We start from the raw sequence: 20,417 nt of genomic DNA on the forward strand, positions 1-20,417 counted from the left end.
TGCTTATAGCACCCAGTGTCTACAACAGGGCATAGCACATAATAGGTGCTTAATGATGATTTGTTAAACTAATGAATCAATGAATAAATATCCTTTTGCTTGTGTTTAAATTTATTTATTATTCAAACCTCCCTGTAAAGAATGAATTGCTGTGATGTCAATGAAAGTTAAATGGTAATGAAATGAAGACAAATGTTTAAATCTTATTGATGTATTCCAGCACCCTTACCTGATGTCTTGGCTTGTTTCATGGTTGGCTCTCTTCTGAATGTGATTTGAATAATTTCATCTATGGTAACTAGAATACTAATTCATATTGTTCTATTGAAATCTTTTATTGAACTCATCTTTCTGTATTTCCAGATAAATAACTCCAAAAATAATTTAAGTGAAAAAAAATTCACAGTTTAACACAATATGAATTTATTATTTGTACACTTTTCCTAAATGATCTTCCTAAAATGTCTAAGAGTCATTTTAAAATAATAAAATATGTGAGAATGGCAAGATAAGAAAAAATAACAGTCTTCAGTTTTATAAAAAGAAGTTTTCACTGGTTTGAACATGAGTTATTTTAAACTTATAAAAGCTTACACAGAAAAGTAAATTCTCAGGGAAATAATCATTTTACTGCTTGGTCATATGGCATGGAAACAATGTCATAGGTCTTACTGGAAAAGTTGGACAGGGGAGTGGGAAAAATGACTAGAAGCATGCAAAACTAATCAAATTGTCTCTAGAGTATTTGTAATCTCAAGTTTAGTTATTTGCTACTATGGCAATGTTTGGCATATCTTGTGAGGAAAAGAAAGAAAGAAATACATATACCACTCACAATCAATAGTTACACGTAGATGCAGCCTCTGACCCAAATGTTTTTCCTTGAATAGTGTACAATAGAAGCAAAATTTAAAAAGATGCTTCGATTGTACCTATTTGAAAATTTTCACTGACCTATGCTTGTTCTTTTATCAAATCCAATTATTGACTTAAATATTCATTATATTTTAATTACTGCAGACATAAAGAGAAGCACTGACTAAGGATGCATTCAATAAAAATTTTATCAGCTTGAAATTGGTCAACCATTGAATAATTCATTTTTTTCAGGAAGATCTAATTTTTGAAGTTTTATTTATACTTCCTATAGATTATTCCTATATTCTGATAGCACATACATCATTTTAGAATTATACCAGTTTATTTCAACTGTTTTTCTAGAGAAGTTTAAATAAGAGAGAAAGGTTTGGGCTCTTCTATAATTTCAATAAATGAATGCTGCAGTCTGGCTGGGCACAATCAGGAGCCACTTGTCAAAAGAAACTAACTTTATTTTTAGAACCACGCACGCCAAACAAAACAGCCTCTCAGGAAAAACCCTCAGAGCCCCAACTGCCACCACCGGCTTTCCACAAGCCTCTCTCTCCACCTCCCACAATCCTCCTGCTCTTGAGGCCGATTGGCTGGGTCACATGGGCGGAGCCAAAAAAGTCCCCCAATGAGCAGCTCCATGGTCTGAAAGGGCAGGGAAACAGCCCAATGAGCATCACCGCAGAGGAGCCAATCAGCTAGATGTTGCTGGGGCCGCTGTGAGCCAATCATCAGCCGGCAGCTAGAAGTTTGCTGGGGCCCCTTCGGCTGTGGCCCCTTCCACTGTGGCTCTCAACAAATGTACAATAAAATTAACTTCCTGACTCTTTAGCTAAGATTTTTGTCAACATAATGATGTAAAAGGTTGTAAAGGAATATCTATTAGTTAATATAGGCCTTCTAAAATTTACATATTGCTGGCCAGCTATAAAGTTTAGATGAATACTCAGACCATATTGCCATGACATGGAAGAGATAGACATGAAAAGATTTTTTTTAGCCAGGCGCTGTTGTGCAGGCCCATAATCCCAGTGGCTCTGGAGGCTGAGGAAGGAGAATTGTGAGTTCAAAGCCAGCCTCAGCAAAAGCAAGGTGCTAAGTAACGCCATGAGACTCTGTTGCTAAATAAAATCCCACCCTCCAAAAAGGGCTGGGTATATTTCAGTGATTGAGTGCCGCTGAGTTCAATCCCCAGTACTACCCCCCCAAAAAAGATTTATTTAAATAAATGTGCCAAATGTTGATGAATATTTGGTAAGATACCAAACTTTGGCTATAAAAGACTTATCTCAAAATGGCTTTAAAATATGGAAAATTATTATCTCACTTAGTATGAAGCTAAACACAGGGCAGGTCCAAGCTAATTCAAGTTCATTAAAGCTCAGAATTTTGGAATTTGTTCTCCTGGTCTTAGCTGGTTAGTTTTCATTCTAAGGCATGACCTCTCATACTCAGAAGATAATTACAGTACTTTCTAATGGGTAAGGCTGAACAAAGGTGGAAATTATCATCGCAGTCAAATTATTGAAACCTGGTCACCTTTTCCATAACCCACCTATCATCATTCTCCTCAACCCATTCCTCATTCTCATTCGTGGGAGAAAATTAAAGGTTTTCCTATCCAGTAATCTATTCCAACTTAGTATTTTCTGTCTAATTCTATTATTAAAATAGCAGTTACATATAGTTCATGAAATTCAAGTATTACCAGTGCTAGCACATTATATATCACCTGGTATGTGTTTGGAAGAAAGTGAAGAGAAAGGGAGAAAAGATACTGGACTTAGATAAGAGACAGGAGTGCTTGTTCCTTGACTGAAATGGCTGGACCCTGCTGACCTCTCCTCATGGAGACATAAGCTGGTTCTATCCAGGTATTGGGCAGGTAGGCAGAGTCTGATTTTTAAATAATTGTTGATCTGCTGATTTCAACATAGCTGGTAGACTTATTTTCTAGACACTGTTTAGCCTTAAGTTCTGTAACATTTCCCTTTGAAGACCACAAATCATGCACTTCCCTTTTTGGAAGTTATTCTCATTGTTCCATTGCTCTTTGGCAAGAGCAGTTCATAGCTTCTACTCTCAATTAATTTGAGAAATTTCCTTTGGAAACTGAGAAACCCTGGGGGTCCTATTTTCTGCCCTCTGAGAGCTTAGGGGAATGAAGAAGGATAGGACGACTTTGCTTACCTACCATGTTTTGCTGGTTCAGATCTCGAGTGGAAGCTTCTTGTCTTCTGAAATCTCCAAATGAGAAGCAGGCACCATCTATGTGGCCTGGAGTACCTATCAATGTCAACAGTTCCATGTGCAGGTCTCAAATTGTGTGACCCACTTGGATTCAGGAAAAGTTCAGGAGTCAAACTCTTAACTTTCCTAAATTCTGTCTTCTCCAGAATACGAATCTCTTCCCTTATCATCTCCTGTTAATACATGTGACATGACTCGGAGTGGGATAGGGTCAAAGCAAGCATTTGTGACAAAGTCTCTCTGGAGCATACCCATAGCTCATCTAGGCTGGAGGATGAACTTGAAAGAGGCAAAAACGTGACCTCTCTAATATCATAAACAACTTTATGCTCATGTATTTTATTACTAACTCATCTTGTTGCAACAGAGTGCCTTTCTGTTAGGGTTCTACCTAAATCTTTATTGATAGGAGCTTGCTTTCTGGTACTTGGGATACAATATGCATTTTAACCAATATCCCAAAGTTATTCCTATACACTAGAAAATTTTAAATGACAGACTTATCAGCCTCTGGGCTTCTATGCCAAGAGAAACAAATTAAAATTAGAAATTAAGCAAAAGATAAAATGACAACTATTATGAGCTGAAAACCCATCTGTATATTGACAAGAGATTCCAGGCCTCCAGGCAGAATTGATGAGATATCAACCTAAGCATATCTTGGTTACAATTCAAAATTAAAAGAATGAAGGAGAAATGTTAGAAACTGTAAGGAATAAATAACAACTTACACACAAAGAAGAAAGGAAAAAAAATAGCCAGACATGGTGGCACATGCCTTTAATCCCAACAACTCAGGAAGCTGAGGCAGGAGGATCTCAAGTTCAAAATCAGATTCAACTTAATGAGGCCCTAAGTAAGTTAGCAAGACCCTATCTCAAAATAAAAAAACAAAAGGGACTGGGGATGTGGGTCAGTGTTTAAGGACCCCTGGGTTCAATTCTTGGTACCCCCCCCCCAAAAAAAAAACAAAGGAAAAAAAAAGAACAAACATCTGGTGATGGACTTATCATGTGCTAGAAAGGAGGAGAATAATTATCTGTTGTAGGAGCCCTCTTCAAACAAAGACAAGACTATGCAGCATGGCTAGGATCTGTGCTTACATGTGTGATTGTCAGACAATGTTGCACTTTTAGTAATCACGTATGCACAGTGTTTCTAGGATACACACTGCACACGCAAAACTTCTCTGACACTCAGGATGCGTGTGAAACCCTGCTGGAATACCCCCCTATGCCACCTGTACCTGTGCAGTTCTGTTGTAACTTCCTTATGATTTTATAGTATAGAATACCCATGTGAAATGTATTTTTCCATATAGGGTAAACAAAAGGTCAAATATGTAATGGGGGGTGGAGGGGAAAGAGGGGCTACATAAGGTGCAGCTCTACTGCCTTCAGGATTTTGGATGAGAATCCACCCAGTCAGGGCCAGCACAAAATTCCTGTTCCTGTTGAACAGCCCAATGCCCTGTCTCTCCTTGCGTGAATCTGGCAACATCTCCACTAAAACAAAATGGAAGGAGCTAGACAGTAATGGAAAAGACTTACCGGGTGCTGAGGAAGAGAAAGAAACCCCAGAAATTTAGTACACAACTGAGATAGATTTACTTGTCAGGGTGAAATAAAGATATTTGCAGATTTGCAAGGAATCAGAGAATCGAGCTTTCCTGTAGTCCATAGTAAATCTTGGAGACAAAACTCTAACATAAAACAAATGATCCAGACAGAAAAGCAAAGGTCTGGGGATGAAAAGAAGGAAGTGGAGCCCAGCATGGCGGCATACACCTGTAGTCCTAGCTGCTGCAGAGGCTAAATCAGGGGGATCACCTCAGCCAGGAGTTTAAGGCTAGACTCGAAAATAGCAAGACCTTGTCTCAATAAAGGAAAAAAAAGTGATAACCAAAGAAGCTTTCTGTGTAGGTAAATTATTAGATCAGATGAAAATAATAGTGAAGGTTTTTTATGCCCCATCTTTAATCCCTCATCATAATCTTGGGAAGTGAATCTTTTGCTCTATAACTTTATCCCCCAAAATTAGAGGCTAAAAACAATGAAATATTATTTATTGATTTCTGTAAGTCAAGAATCTGGAAGCTGTGGCTCTGGTTCTAGGTTTCTCTTGAGGCTGTAGTCAGTATGTCAGCCAGAGCTTCTGGCATCTGATGGCTTGATTGGAGCTGAAGGACTGGCTTCCTAAATAGCCACACACATGGCTGTTGGCAGGGGGCCTCAGGTCCTGACCACATGAACCTCCCTATAGGACTACTGAGAGTCCTTATAACATGGCAGTTGGCTTCCCTCAGAGCAAACATTCCCAGAGAGAGCGATGGAGAAGCCACCATGTTTTTTATGACCTCATCTCAGTTGCCACACACTGTCACTTCTATTTTATTCTATTCATTAGAATCAAGAGAATAAATCCAGCATATGTCAAAGGGAAGAGGAATCAAGCTACAGTATTTTGAAGGGAGAATCAAAGGATGCATAAAAATTTTAAAACACCACAATATTATTATTATTTTCTGAAACCCCAAAATGTTATTTAATATCCTCAGGTTTTACTGAGGAACCTTATTGGCCAAATTATACTGTTAATATTGTATGCATGTATGAATATGTCAAGATTCAACCATCATGCACAATTGTAACCCACTAATTAAAATGGGCAAACACTAAAATAAATAAATCCCCCAAGCTTATATGCACATTGGGTAATGTTGCTGACTAGACACCCAAACGTAGTGTAGTCTGACCAGACACCCAAATTTATAACCAGACACTCTACCCAAGAAAAAGGAAGACATATGTGACAATAAAAAGCAAAAGTCAGGATGGCAGCTAAATAAATAAAGTAAAAATTACCAGAAATTGAAGCAGAGATTGATAAAAATACACTTGTTACAAGAGTTTAATACACTCTATGAATTAGGCTGATAAGTGGCATTTCCAAACCCTACTAGGCCAACAAACTAACTGAATTGTGAGACTTTGCCTACATTGAGAAGCAGTTATTCAAAAAATAATGCTTAGAATCTGTTAAAATAACTTTAGAGTTATACAGTAAGTACTGAAGAGTGAATAGTGAAGTTTGACTATATATATATATATATATATATATATATATATATATATATATATATATCTCCAAGGAGATAGAATAAGAATTTTTTTAAAAAAAAATTTGATCATCCAAAGTCAAATCATGAGAAACCATTTACAACCATTATATTGACAAAAAATTTGATTTATTCACACATCAAACTTTTGATTTGTTCACACATCAAGTTTTAGCTAAGACACACACACTGCTGAAATTACATAAATTCTTACACATACTGGGAAAACAAGTTGTCATTATCTTGTTATACATAACTTAGGATTCATAAATTTCACTTTTTACTCTATATCTCAGAGGAACTCTTGAACTTGCTCTTCTAAATACATTGTCCAAGCATGATCCTAGCAGCATTTTCATTGCTTTTTATAGCAAATGCTGAGGACATCCCAAATGTCCATCAATAAGTAGAACTAACTTTGAAGGGGTATGGAATGCTCATATATCTGTTAAGATAAAGGAACCACGGTTAAACACATCCACAAAGATTATTTTCACAAATAAGATGGTGAAAGGAAAAAATGTCATCAAAGCAATATGTACCATTCTACCCCATCTGTATAAATTCTCAAAACACGCAATACTGAATAGACATTATTTAGGACAGAATTCATATGAAACAATATATTTCTAAAGCCCTTGGATATGGATATTTCAAATACAAAATCCAGAATAGACGTTATCTCTGCAGACAGGAGAAGTAGAATCAGTATTGGGAAGAAATATACAGGGATTTGGCAGTAGAGGTAGACTTCTCTTTTTTTTCCTTTCCCCCCATTTCCCCCAATCCCTCCCTACTTTCCTCTCTCTCAGCTTACTTTTTGCTCCCCTTTTTTATTCCTTTTTGTTACATTTTTTTCCACAGCCTTCTTTTTCATTAGTCATGGAATGCTTTGATTTTTGTACTTTTTATAAAATGTGTGTGTGTGTGTGTGTGTGTGTGAGAGAGAGAGAGAGAGAGAGAGGTCTTTAGAAGCTCTTATACTGCTATTTAAAATCCATGTTTTACATTCACATAAAACAAAAACTTTCATAATTTGCCTCTGAAAAAGTGTTCTAGGGAAAGGGAGAGGTGTTATGGTGCATTTGTAGGCTTTGAAATAAAATCATCTCCATGATATATTTGCTCCCACGTGTGCACAAATATCTTTAAAGCATGTATATCTCCTAGAGTATGGAAAGAACATCTCTGGGAAGATTTACAAGAATCTACAACGTCTGAGAATAAATTCACTTTTCACTTTATTGTATAATTTATTATTTAATTTTACTTTCTAAACTCATTGGATGTTTTATCATTATTATTACCATATGCAGCTTTACTTTTCTAATTAAATCATGTTCTGCTTGAGGGCCAGAGGCAGAAAAGAGAATGAAAGAAGGACAGAATCCTGGAGACCTCATGATTTCTCGCCTCCCTCCTATTCATTTTCCTGGAAGCAGCCACAGTGGGGGCGGGCAGGGGGCGGGGCGAAGGCGAGCCCCGCCTCTCAACGCACCTGGGCGGTTGCCCTAGCAACCGGCCCTGCGTGGCCACGCTCACAATTGGCAGCAGTCTCTGCGGCTCCCACCCCGCCCCCTGAGCTCACCTGGCTGAGCACTTGTCCTCTGCGGCCCGGGGCCCATGGACTCTTACACCCTTCCCTGCTGGACGTGCGCCTGCTCGCCCGCTCTGCCTAAAGGGTCACCTTTTGATTCTGGACGCGAAAGCCAGGCTTCCAGAGCCCAGGATCGGCTGGGAGTCAGCCAGAGCACAGAGAAAGAGAGCCCGGGCAGCCCCGGAAAGGCCTCGCGGGCCCAGGAGCATTGGTGCCCGGAGACACGGGGCTCCTGATCGTCCGGAGGACTAATAGGTGAGATGGGTACCTTGAACTTGCTACCTAGACTTTCCTCGAAATTACATCTCTATCTACTCCTCTCTCCTTCAGATTTTTCTGAGACTTAAAACTGAAAGGCTCAGTTGAGAACCAACCCCCCTATAAACCAATGCTTACTGATGAGCTGAAGCTCATGAAAGTTTAATTTATTCACAGAGAGCCTGTACTGTGAGACTTTCCTAAATACTTTGTAAGGATTATCTCATTCTTTTCCCATTCAGCCTGATGAAGTGAGTCCTATTATTATCCCTAGTTCACAGATGGAGAAACTGAGGGACAAACTAGGTAGGTTGGTGTAAATAATGATGCAGGAGAGGGAGGATCACAGAGGATTTCCCCCCTCAAATCCTAGACTCTTTACACTGTGCCAACCTTATCTCTTTCTAATGAACCTCCCTATTTCATATACCCATTTGAGAATTTAATGAGCTGTGTGTCTCCCTATCAAGGCAAGAAACACTTGGACACACACACATATTCATAAATTTTCATATAATTTCAAGGTATTCAGAGCCTAAATATACACCTCCTTCCCAAGTGAAGACATTCTACTCTATTCCATTTTCTTTTGAGGTTGTCAATACTACTGATTAGCCAAGATGACTCAGGCCTTGCTGAGGAAAAGTAAAAGTGTAGTAGTGTGATTACCCTATTTGGGATAGTATATGCTATGCCACTTACAAGGTACCTAGGGTTAGAGGGCAGGACTTTTGTTATTGCCTCCAGGGGTGGAGATTTTGGTCAGTCTTGATTGTAAAGGATAAGGGTACAGAGTGCTACCCTCTCCCCAGTGGGGGCATTCGCTGAGAGAGATGAATTTTATACTAAACTGACCCATGATTGGAAAATGTTACATGCTGCTGATTCTTTGAGATGAATGGTATCAGAGACAACGTTGAAGTCTCTGATTAGGAAGTTTCTGTCCTCTCAAATGAAGTGGCATTTTACTGATACAAATCAATAAGCTATTTAGGAGCATCTTACTTTAGTCTGAATATGTTATATGAATGTATGCAGTATGATACTGCACCTGACCATAATATGGCTACTAATCATAAAACATGCCCTAAAATAGTAGCTAAAATAAGTGTCACCAAGCCACACAGCAAAAGTCAAGTGGATGACTCTGAAACAGCTTATGGCTTTACTCAGACCCTATTCATATAATGAATCTAACAAGTGACATTCTCTGGTTCCTAGACCTCCTCCATACGTTATAAACAGATTCGAAGGGAAGAGAGGGGCTATAGCAAACAGGAGATTGAAACCACCAGTCATGTGATCCCTGATGTCCCAGCAGCAAAGATGGAAACACTAAGAAAAACCAGGCAAAGAATGAGGAGTGAAAAAAAAAAAAAAAAAGAATGGGACAAACCAGCATGTGTTTGACATTGGTTGACATTGGTGATTGCTCTCCTCCTTGACTTCTCCCAGTCTTAGTTGCCCTGAAACTGCCAAGACTTCATAACTCCCTGTAGAACAGGCTTAGAGCTTTCTCCTAACTTCCTAAATTTTATATTGTCTCATAGATTCTAACTCAGCATGCCCAATGATTAACTGTCTGCATTACGTGACCAATTTGGACCTTGTCCTAACTGCCCCATCTCACACACAGGGATCTAATTGCTCAAACCAGAAACCTGAGAGTTTTCTTTGAGTACTTCTTATTTTAACTTTCCATCATTATTTATTGAGAAAGTAATTATCAAATGCCTCATATGAGTCGGGTTCTAGGTGGTAGAGGAATAATGCTAATTAAAATGTAGGCTTCCATGAAGGCTGTAGTCTAGCGGGAGAGAGAACACAATTCATAAATTAAATATCTATCTGAACTATTTTCATAGAATCCATGCTTTGGAGAAAATAAAAAGGAGAAGGTCTAACATGGTGGCTGCAGTTGAAATGTTGAGAAGCACCAATCAATGGAAGGTCTGAGCCAAGAGCACTCCCAGGCAGAAGGAACAAGAGTGCAAATTCAGGGGCAGGAATGAACTTTTGTTCATAAACAAAAAGAAAGCCATTATAACCTGAGATCACTAAGTCAGGGGGAATTGGGGAGAAGTGAGGTCAGAGGGGTGGGATTATGAGACCATAGTGAGCAATTTAGATTTATTCTGCTGCAATGGAAAAGTGTTAAAGTGCTTTTAGAGAACTTTTTGTCACAAAGGTAATGTTCTGCATCTTGGTAGGGGTATGGATTATACAGGTGTATGCATTTGTCAACCTCATGGAATGACACATTTACTACTTATATGTTTCATTATATTCAAAATTGAAAAAAATATATATATTGAACTCCAGTTAAGAATATGTATACTGAAATATGTCTAATTTACTTTGAAGTGAATCAAATATGAGCTGGGTTAGTGGATGTAGGAGTGGATAAATATGTAATAAAGCCAGTAAATAATTACTGGTAGGATCTCTGTGATAGATATATGAGTGTTCAATACACACTTTATGTTTAAAAATATTTATCCAAAACTGTTGGGGAGCATGATCCTAACTAATTTATTTATCTACTTTTTTTTGGGGGGGGGGGGATAGGACTTGAGGTTGAACTCAGGGGCACTTGACCACTGAGCCACATCCCCAGCCCTGTTTTGTATTTTATTTAGAGAGTCTCACTGAGTTACTTAGCACCTAGCTTTTGCTGAGGCTGGCTTTGAACTCTTGGTCCTCCTGCCTCAGCCTCTGGAGCTGCTGGGATTATAAGTGTTTGCCACAGCACTTGGCCACTAATCTACTTTTTAAAAAGATTATTCTGGCAGTTGACTAGGGACCCAAGGGGACTATTATGGAACAGTGAGACAGATTACAAGATTGGAAATTATTTGACCTAGCATAATAGCACTGGGTTGAAGTCAGAAAGTTGGAGATAAAGTTAATGGGATTTGCTGATGAAATTAAAAAAAAGAGAGGGTCTGTGAGGCACAGAAAGATTGAAGGATAACTCTCGTGTTTTAATCTGAGTGGTTAGATGGATGTCAATGCCACTATTAGACTGGAGAGCAATGTAGAAGGTCAAGGTGCTACCAAGAGTTCTGCTTGGACGTGTCACATTATAGATGCCTATTAGACATCCAAGTGAGAATGAAGAGTAGACAGGTGGATAGACTGTTGAACTCTGAGGAGAGTCAGCAATGGATTCCATAAGACATAAAGTTGAGGGTGAATAACCAGATGCTAAAAATTGGGCCAAAGTTCAGGAAAAGGGATGAGTCACCAAGGGAGTTCCTGAGGGTGGAATCCTGATGACCTTGTTCCATGTGCACTCCAAAAATTAGACATTTAACAGATGAACAGGAGCCAACAAAGGAGAATGAGGAGGGGTAAGGGATGATGGTAGGAATAGAAATAAACATGGGGATGTCATAGTTGCCTATAGAGACTAATTTGAAGAAGAATCATGTGATCAAGAGTGCAATTCACTGCTATAGAGAATGCAGATGAGGGAGCGAGTTTGTGGTTGGGGTGAAAGATGGTACAGAGTTTCAGATTTCGTAGTGAGAATTTTTCCATTGCAAATGTTAGAGGTCCAGCAAACACAACTGTATGCCAAAATAAGATATGTGGAGGCAGTGGGGTATATTACTCACGAAAGCCTGAACATAAACTGGTATAATGGAACCCAAGCTACAACTCATTTCATCCATCTTTGCTTCTCTTCATCTTTCAAACATGTGCTTATTCTGTGATAGGAAGGATAGTTCCTGAAGCCCCAGCCCCACATTCTGTTGTTCAATAACTTCAGCAGAAATAGTATTTCCAAGTGGTTATCACAAAGGATGCCATAAGACATTGATTGGCCACTGTCGGTTATGAGCATGTTTCAGCAATTTAGCGAACCTGTAGAGGGCTGATTTATTCAAATGGGCCATGCCAAGGTCACAGACCCATTCCTATGGCAAAGAACAGAAAGAACAACACCATTCAAACTACCTAAAATGGACTCCCCTTATGACAGTGGGGTTCTTGTCCCAGGGGAAAAAAAAAACCGCAGGAAGAAAAGCAAGCTGGGCATAATACCACTCAATCCAAAACAACATTTTTTTCCATAAACAATAAAAGGAGATAAAACTACATATGCCCATCATGATTTAACAGTGGGGTTCTTTATGAAAGTTCATAGTTACATCAACCATTTGAACTGCCTCATTCCCAAATAAGGTGACACAAAATCATTCTCACAACTTTGGTATCTTATAGAGCCCAGTAGATTCCTATTTGTAATGAGCACCTCAAAATCCAATACATTCTTTATAATATTTTTAAACCACTAAACTTGTCTGATGTCTACATGGTGGGAGACATGCTGGTATGGAGCCACATAGACGGGAGCTCAAGTTCTTATTTTGGCAATTGTGTTAACCTCACCTTCTTCAAGAGTTTACCACATCAACTCTACCTCCAACATCTTGGATACAATGGTAAAGCTGTGGTGAGGAGAGAAGGTTAAAAGAAGTACCAAAAGAGTTACCTAGCAAACTAATAATAAATTATGTGATGGAAGCATAAGTTTTATAAAAAATATTCAAAATTTATGTCACATGAATATTTTTTAAATTCATATATAATCCCTACTTTCTGAAATCAGTTACAATAAATTATAATAACTCTTCATAAGAAATAGCCTGTCTTCTTAGGAACATATGCTTTGAAATATTGCAGCTTAATAAAAGTAAAGATGATACAATTAATCTGGAATTCTTTCTTTTCTTTCTTTTCTTCTTTTTTTTTAACTGCTGTAGTTATTATTTTAGTACAGGAAGCATTTTTAGAGAGGCTGGTGAAGCATGTCTTTAGCAGATAAGAGACTTGAGAACTTGCAGATCTACAAAGTTCTTCAGTGTGTTCGGAACAAAGACAAGAAACAGATAGAAAAGCTGACCAAACTTGGACATCCTCAACTGATCAATTTCACAGAACCTGTTGATGGACTCAGTGCTCTGCACTTAGCCTCAGTTTCCAATGACATTGATATGGTCAGCTTTCTCCTTGAACTTGGGGCTCACCCTGATGTGCAAGACCGAAATGGCTCTACTCCAACAATGAAGGCTGCAGAACTGGGCCATGAACTGTCAATGGAAATACTAGCCAAGGCAAAGGCTGATATGACTATAGTTGATAATGAAGGAAAAGGTAACAGTCCTCACATTCTATCCAGCAGAATAAAGTTCAATTTGTAGCTAGACATCAATAAGATAGGCCTTTTTGTTTTCCAACTGTAGAGGTGAAATTACTCATGGTTTTAAGTGAAAGTTTAGGTTGTTATTCCTGTACCTAAGGATCTTGCATCCTCATGATTTTATCACAATTTAAGTATATCTTAGGAAATCCCAGTTCTGGCTTATTGAAAAAGGAAGTTAGTATTAAATTAATCTGTGTTTTGTGTTTTTTTTTTAAATGAGGAAAATTATCAACATAATCCATACTGTATTACTATAATCATAATTATTCATATATAAATTCTTATGTAGGACAAAAGATGATGGAGATGATTTCTTATTCTTTACATTTTCAAACTTTGGCTAGTACTAGACCTAGGACCCCAGAAGGATTCTGTCACATCTCAATTGTTGTCTGATGTAGAAAAGACTTGTACCCAGAAACTTGAGAGGACCAGGGTGGATTCTGGTATATACTCCCAACTTTCTAGGGTGAAATTTTTAATGTACTTGGAAATGGAACTCAAGCCCTTAGAAATGGTGTCTCAAGGATTATTCAGGTGAAAGGGCTGTACTTCCACGTCCTATGACCTCCTCTAATTTCATCTCAAAACCATGGTCTGGGCTTCTTGCCTAAACAACTTCAGGTTCAGTCAAGTCATGAAAATCATCAAGTTACTTCCCACTGGACTTAATGTAAATTGGTAGATTGAATCAGTTTTCAAGGGGAATTGCTCTAAGTGCAAACCCATTAACATGTCAGCTTTACACGGGAAAAATGAATCCCACTTTATAATGTGAGTGTTTTCTGATAGAAGCAAAATCTACTTTTGTATCTCTCTCTAGGCTTGCTATCTGAGAAATGACTTGCTTAAAATAAGAAGAGAGAAAAAAGGAGAAGAAAAATTAAATTTAGGAGAATCACATAACAAAATTTACTTAAGATAATTTTTTTAAAAAATTTTTATTGTTGGTTATTCAAAACATTACATAGTTCTTGATATATCATATTTCACACTTTGATTCAAGTGGGTTATGAACTCCCATTTTTACCCCGTATACAGATTGCAGAATCACATCAGTTACACATCCATAGATTTACATATTGCCATACTAGTGTCTGTTGTATTCTAAAAGTTAAATATGGTTTAAAATGTTGAATTCTGAAAAAACAGAAGTTTCTTAAAGCTTTACAGTATATCATTTAAGTGTGTTTCATGGACCATTGAATCACTGGGATATTAAGAGTTTTTCATGTAAAATTGGTTCCACCATTGAATTTATTAGAGAACCAATGAATAAATCAAATTTAGATATGTATCTTTCACACTATTAGACCAAAGATGCTAACATTTTCCATATTTATTTAACCATGAATTAGTTTTTCCATATGCCATTAAATATATTTTGGACTTTGTGTAATAAATGTTGAGGAACACTCAATATAATGAAAAATTTTTCAATATAATGGAAAAATTTCACTTTCTTAAGTTTGAAGGAAAATGTAGGTCATATACAAATCAAACAGAAATTTTGTAGCATAAAGATCTAAAATTGTAAATTTTTTAAAAATCAAGGTAAAATCAGAAACAAGGTCAACTAAATATTCATAACAAATAGTATAGCCATATGATTAATATATATGCTTGTTTAAATATTAAACCAGTCAAGGTTCTGGGAAATTCATGTATGAAAAAACAATCAGAAAATCATATGGGAAGAAATTGAAAGCATAAAATAAAACTTGAAACAAATGTGAAATCTCATTTTCCACGGAATCTTATTAGTTGATTAGGTATAACCCATGGTTTGCCCATGACTCCGGGTTTCATCCTTCATCCTTGAGCCTAGCTCACCTTCGTAGCATCCTTAGCTCAGCCCCCACTTGCCAAACTGCTTTGCTAATTCCATAGTAATCTCTCGGCCATTAACCTAGTCTTTCTCATTGACTGCTGTGTGACTCACTGTACATTATTTATAAAGGATAAGCAAACATTTAAATGGCTGTTAGGGAGGATGTGAGCTATGTTCTAGACCTTAACTACACTTTACCCTTGATATATCTTGTTGATTATTCTTAATCAACTTTTATTAAGGCACAGGGTTCCCTTCCAATCTTCAGATTCAGGTTTTTCAGTTCAAGGAAATTTTATTCTATTCTATATAATTGAAAACAAATTACAAACATGTTGAAACTTCTTTGCCTCTGGACTCTTCCATCCTCTCAATTACATTTTTCTTTGTTTTTCCTGTCCCTGCCCATGGTTTTGGCAGCATCTGCCTTTTTTTTTTTTTTTTTTTTACTGCTTCTAATTTGACATTCATTTCTTTCAGTGGTTTTATTTTTCTTTACCATTGCTTCTCTAAGTTCTGCTGGCTCAATTTCACCATTTTTTCTTCTGTTCATCTTCTACGTTCCTCAGTCCTTCTTTTTTGGTCTTGGTCTATCTTTGCACTTCTATTTTAGAACAGGTTGTATTTAATTTCTTTGCTGACATAGGAAATGGGTCAGTCAATAACTTTCATTGGTATGGTTTTTCTGGTATTCACTTGTTACCTGGATTTCATTACCAAGTTCCTTACCTTACCTGGCTTTCATTACCATGTTACTTACCTTACCTGGCTTTCATTATCAAGTTCTTTACCTTTTTTGCTGAATCTTTTTCATAGGTCACATGCTATTTTCTTTTTGGTCATTGTGCCTCTTTGAATGAAGCATCCTTTTGGAGAGAGCTCATTGCAAAGTCAATTTAGAATTTGTTGGATGACCAGGACTTCCTTACCAACAATCTGCCCCAGGGTATAACAATGCCACTGTTATATATAGTACATTTTCTACATGGATTATGTTGATGTTGTATATGTTATATGTCCTGGGTATGAAGAGTTAGCATTTTCCTCTCTTCCTTGGAGTAAAATTGTTTGCCAAAGTGGCAGAGCTGTTTGCCCCATATAGTTTTTTATTTCACTGCTATTATACTGAAAGCCTGCTCCTTGCAAACCTGTGCAGAGGGAACCCAGCCATTCACCATACATCTCTGCAAATTCTAACAAGGAACACTTAGGTATGGACTGAAAGATGCCAAATCTTGACAAAGGCTCACATACGAGTGCTCCAATTTATCCTGAAATCGGATCCTATAACATTTAGTTATTACTATTTTCAAAATTGATCACAGATCAAGTTTCTCAGTTTTTATTTTCCTGTTTCAGTATTTTTAGTTGGTTTCAGAAGGAAAACCAAGGCAGACATGCCTGTGCTCTACCATTTTTAGTTAAATATGGATTTTCAAATGATCCTTTTTTTTCTTTACTGTCATATTCAAATATGTGTAGGCTGTTAACTAAATGCTCTTTGGGGATTCTATTTTTCTGCAGGTGTTTTGTTTTACTGCATTTTACCTACGAAGCGGCATTATCGTTGTGCTCTGATTGCCCTGGAACATGGTGCAGATGTCAACAATATTAACTATGAAGGAAAACCAGTATTCCTTAGAGCTTGTGAAGAAGCACATGATATTAAAGACATGTGCCTGACATTTTTGGAAAAAGGAGCCAATCCCAATTCTATCAACTCAGTATGACTATCCCTGTGATTATAAATATTTCTTTATTCTATTAGTGTCATATTCGTATAAATTTTGCATTTAAATATGGTAAAATTACCCTGTCAGCTTAGAGATTTTTTTGTTTCTACTCAAATGCTTGAAAATGTTATACTTTCATGATATTGTTGTAATTCCACAGTATACTTCCTAATTATGTTTTGAAAATTGGTACTTATTGTGCATAATGTCAAAATATCATTGTAGGAAATAGTAGAAAAGATATCACTGATGCCTAATCAAAATTTATCCCTCTTTGGAAATAAAATTTGTATTTCTGCTATTTTTCATGTACATTTGTTTTTACACTTGAATTGTTCTTAATTTTATTGAGTTTTCTTTTAATGGTCACTTCCAGAATCACACAACACAAAATATATTTTCTTCTCACTAGAAAATACTGATGACCTAATTTTAGCCTATATGACACCACTTTATTTTTTCACCCCATTTTCACTTTGTTTTCTCTTCAAGAAGGACATCTTCTTAGCAAGGTGTTGTCACAAGGTGTGAGCCTGACTCTGATGTTAATTAAGGTTCTGTGTTTTGGACATTGATCCATTGTATGTACTTCCTTAATGTTTTTTTTTTCTTTATATGAAGATATAGAGAATAAAAATTTATCAAATGTAAAGCTAACATCAAATGGAGTGAACCCATATTTATACCAAATTCATTATTGAACACGACGTAATGGGTGTAAACAACATTTAAACAACACTGGATCTGTTTCATACTCAGTCCACAGGTCGTACAGCTTTAATGGAATCATCAAGAGAAGGGGTGCTGGAACTAGTTCGGGGAATGCTGGAAAGAGGAGCCGAAGTGAATGTATTTGACAATGACAGACATGATGCTGCTCATTTTGCTGCCAAAGGAGGCTTTTTTGATGTAATAATCCACTCTTGGCTTTAAAATTTGTTGCTATAATTTTCTTTTTCTCAAATTATTTCATGTATCACATAGGTTACACTCGGGCAGTATTTTTTTTTAAAGTTACCTGTGTTGTTTTCACATCTTGATTTCCCTAAACATAAAAATTTAAACTTTAACAACATATTGTAGCTCTTTATTCTATTATATCAGGTTTATCTGCTGATTTATTCACTGAATATTACCAATAAAATTTTGTCTGTGTATTTGACAATTAAAATTTCTGCCACTGGGACTACCCTATTTTTGTGCCTCCCTTATGTTTTAGAATCTTCAAAGTATGGTTTGATATAATACTTTGTGGGGAAAATAATGCTGTCATTCCCTTGTCTCCCTACTGTATATGCACATCTAATGATATGCCTGATTTTTTAAACTCAGAATACTCTGACATTTTGGCAAAGGATGTGTCATGGATACAGTGACCTTGCAGAAACAAAATGATAACTAAGGCTCTACCCTACTTTTTAAAATTCTGAATTTCACTTAAAATGTCTTTAATGAATTTTCTTTGAGTTTTGGCACAGTTACTTTTACTTTTTATGAGGTTTTCTTAAGTTGCTTACAATTACCAAATGATAATGCCCCAGATGAGTATAGATTTTTCTATATCCTGAATCATTGCTGTTTGATAAAATTTTTGACAATGATAGATATGTACTATATCTGATCTATATAATATAGTAACCCCCTGTGGCTTTTTAGCATTTTAAATGTGGCCAAGAAAGTGTGGCTAGAAACGAAACTTTTAATTTTTAAAAAATTTAATTCATTTCCATTTGAATTTTCAATAGCCACATGTAACTAATAGATAGTATACTGGGTAGTGCTGGCCCAGGTGCCAGTCTTCCTTCAGCAAATGTGTGTTTCTATTCCTCACAATCTCCACTGTTTATTTTGCAGATATTGAAGCTTCTTTTTGCCTACAATGGAAATATGGGGTTGATTGCAATGAATGGGAACACGCCACTTCACTATGCTGCCATGGGTGGTTTTGCAGATTGCTGTAAATATATCGCTCAACGAGGTAAAATTGTCTAGCAATTTTGTGTTTAAATTATTTGGTTTACACATTTCACTTGTTAGTGGCGTATCTTTTTCAATAGCCAGCCTCAGCACCTTACTCATGTAGAAAGAAAATTGAAATTGTGTTTTTATATAAGATATTCTATTGAACCATGGTGGGTTGTCTTAAAAGTATAAAATCCATTTTCCCCAAAGTTTTATGTTACTGTTAAAAACCTGAAGGGGATTTTTCATGAGTTAACTAAATATTAAAATGTTTATAATTGATTAAACTCCTCACTTTAAAAGTGCCAACATCAATTTAAAGAAGAAACATTGAAAATCATTTCTTTTAGTCTGAATTTTTAGTTTAAAAATAGTCTGATATGTCCATATAAAGTTAACCTCTTTGAATGTTTCTGAGAAAATATTGGGAGGTACATAAAATAAAAGGAAAAATTTTTGAAACATGTGAAATGTAATCAGTATTTTTTATTTTCCTGTAGCTTTTAAGCAACTATAAATTTAGAAATATAAGCTGTATTATGTATAGTACAGCATAATGAGCTCCATAAAGTAAAAAAATTAGCAAGTTGAGTTTCAAGATTAGATATATTTATTGTTATTTACCTTTTCATTGAATGTACATCAAAAGTTTAATTCTTTAATAGAGATAGAATTGCATTTTGCTGGATTTTATGGTTTTTTCCAATTTATGAGAAATAGAAAAAAATGTAAATATAGTCCAACGACTTTCTAATAAGCAGAAAAAGTATTTCCACTAGGACCTAAGTATTCTACAGTTTAAACATTAATACAAGTTAAACTAACATACCCACATAACTAATAGTGTATATTTTTATAAGTTCATATTCCCTTCTTCAAACAGTAATTCTTTTTAAAAATAAGGAAAGAAAGCTAAATCAAATGTAATTTTTATCCTCTTAAACTATTTTACTGGTCTTAGCTTCAAATCAGTCACTATCAATCAGCAGTTTATTCTGACATCTCATTTTTTTTTAACACGGTGTATTTCTAAAGATAACTGTCTTACTGGGTTGAGGCACACTTCTTAAACTTTCACTTGTTGGCCTTATTTCTTACTAGGGCAAATATCATCTCACATGAGCTCTATTATTTTCATGTACCTGGGCTAAAGTTTCAGAAAGCACATCAAGAGCTAAGGGTAGTGCTTGGGTCATGGGAAAAAGTTTTGCCACTGATTCAGAAAATATCTGTCTTTCTGGAGGGATCCTAAAGCTGTATTTCTAAAGTAAATATCTGAAAACAGAGTTCTGTAGAGTGTTTGAAAATACAAACATGTCACTAGATCCTATACTGGTGACCCAGTTCCATAGCAGAAGTTACATTTCCATCTTTAGAATCCTATCTAAGACAATCAGAACAGCGAGAAACCATAAGCAATGAAATGCTCATTTCTGAGTAAATGAGCATTTATTTAGTAATAAAATGTAAAGCACTCATAAATCACTGGATTCTTTTCTCATATTAAAATGTCTTCCTTGATACATTGGAGCCTTTTATCCATGTTAAGGTTCCTAATAGAAGGACTCTGGCAAAAGAGGGCAAGC

At 36.4% G+C, this 20,417-nt stretch overlaps 1 protein-coding gene across 6 annotated transcripts in view; it reads left to right on the forward strand.

The window, feature by feature from the left end:
- Ankef1 (ankyrin repeat and EF-hand domain containing 1) overlaps window positions 1-20,417 on the forward strand; it is a 79,030-nt gene that overhangs the window by 38,569 nt on the left and 20,044 nt on the right. The window contains exons 1-5 of one of the 6 annotated variants that reach the window (XM_048811308.1): window positions 7,717-8,090; window positions 12,866-13,256; window positions 16,661-16,860; window positions 17,629-17,778; window positions 18,724-18,847. In XM_048811308.1, the coding sequence (XP_048667265.1) occupies window positions 12,911-13,256; window positions 16,661-16,860; window positions 17,629-17,778; window positions 18,724-18,847 (820 nt within the window). In that variant the 5' untranslated portion in view covers window positions 7,717-8,090; window positions 12,866-12,910. Of the gene's footprint in view, window positions 1-7,705; window positions 8,091-12,865; window positions 13,257-16,660; window positions 16,861-17,628; window positions 17,779-18,723; window positions 18,848-20,417 lie in introns of those variants that run through there. The other 5 variants (XM_048811307.1, XM_015482868.2, XM_048811310.1 and 2 more) reach the window with 5 other exon arrangements.

The sequence above is a fragment of the Marmota marmota genome, unplaced genomic scaffold (genome assembly GCF_001458135.2).
Source record: "Marmota marmota marmota unplaced genomic scaffold, marMar, whole genome shotgun sequence".
In the NCBI taxonomy this organism is placed as follows: domain Eukaryota; kingdom Metazoa; phylum Chordata; class Mammalia; order Rodentia; family Sciuridae; genus Marmota; species Marmota marmota.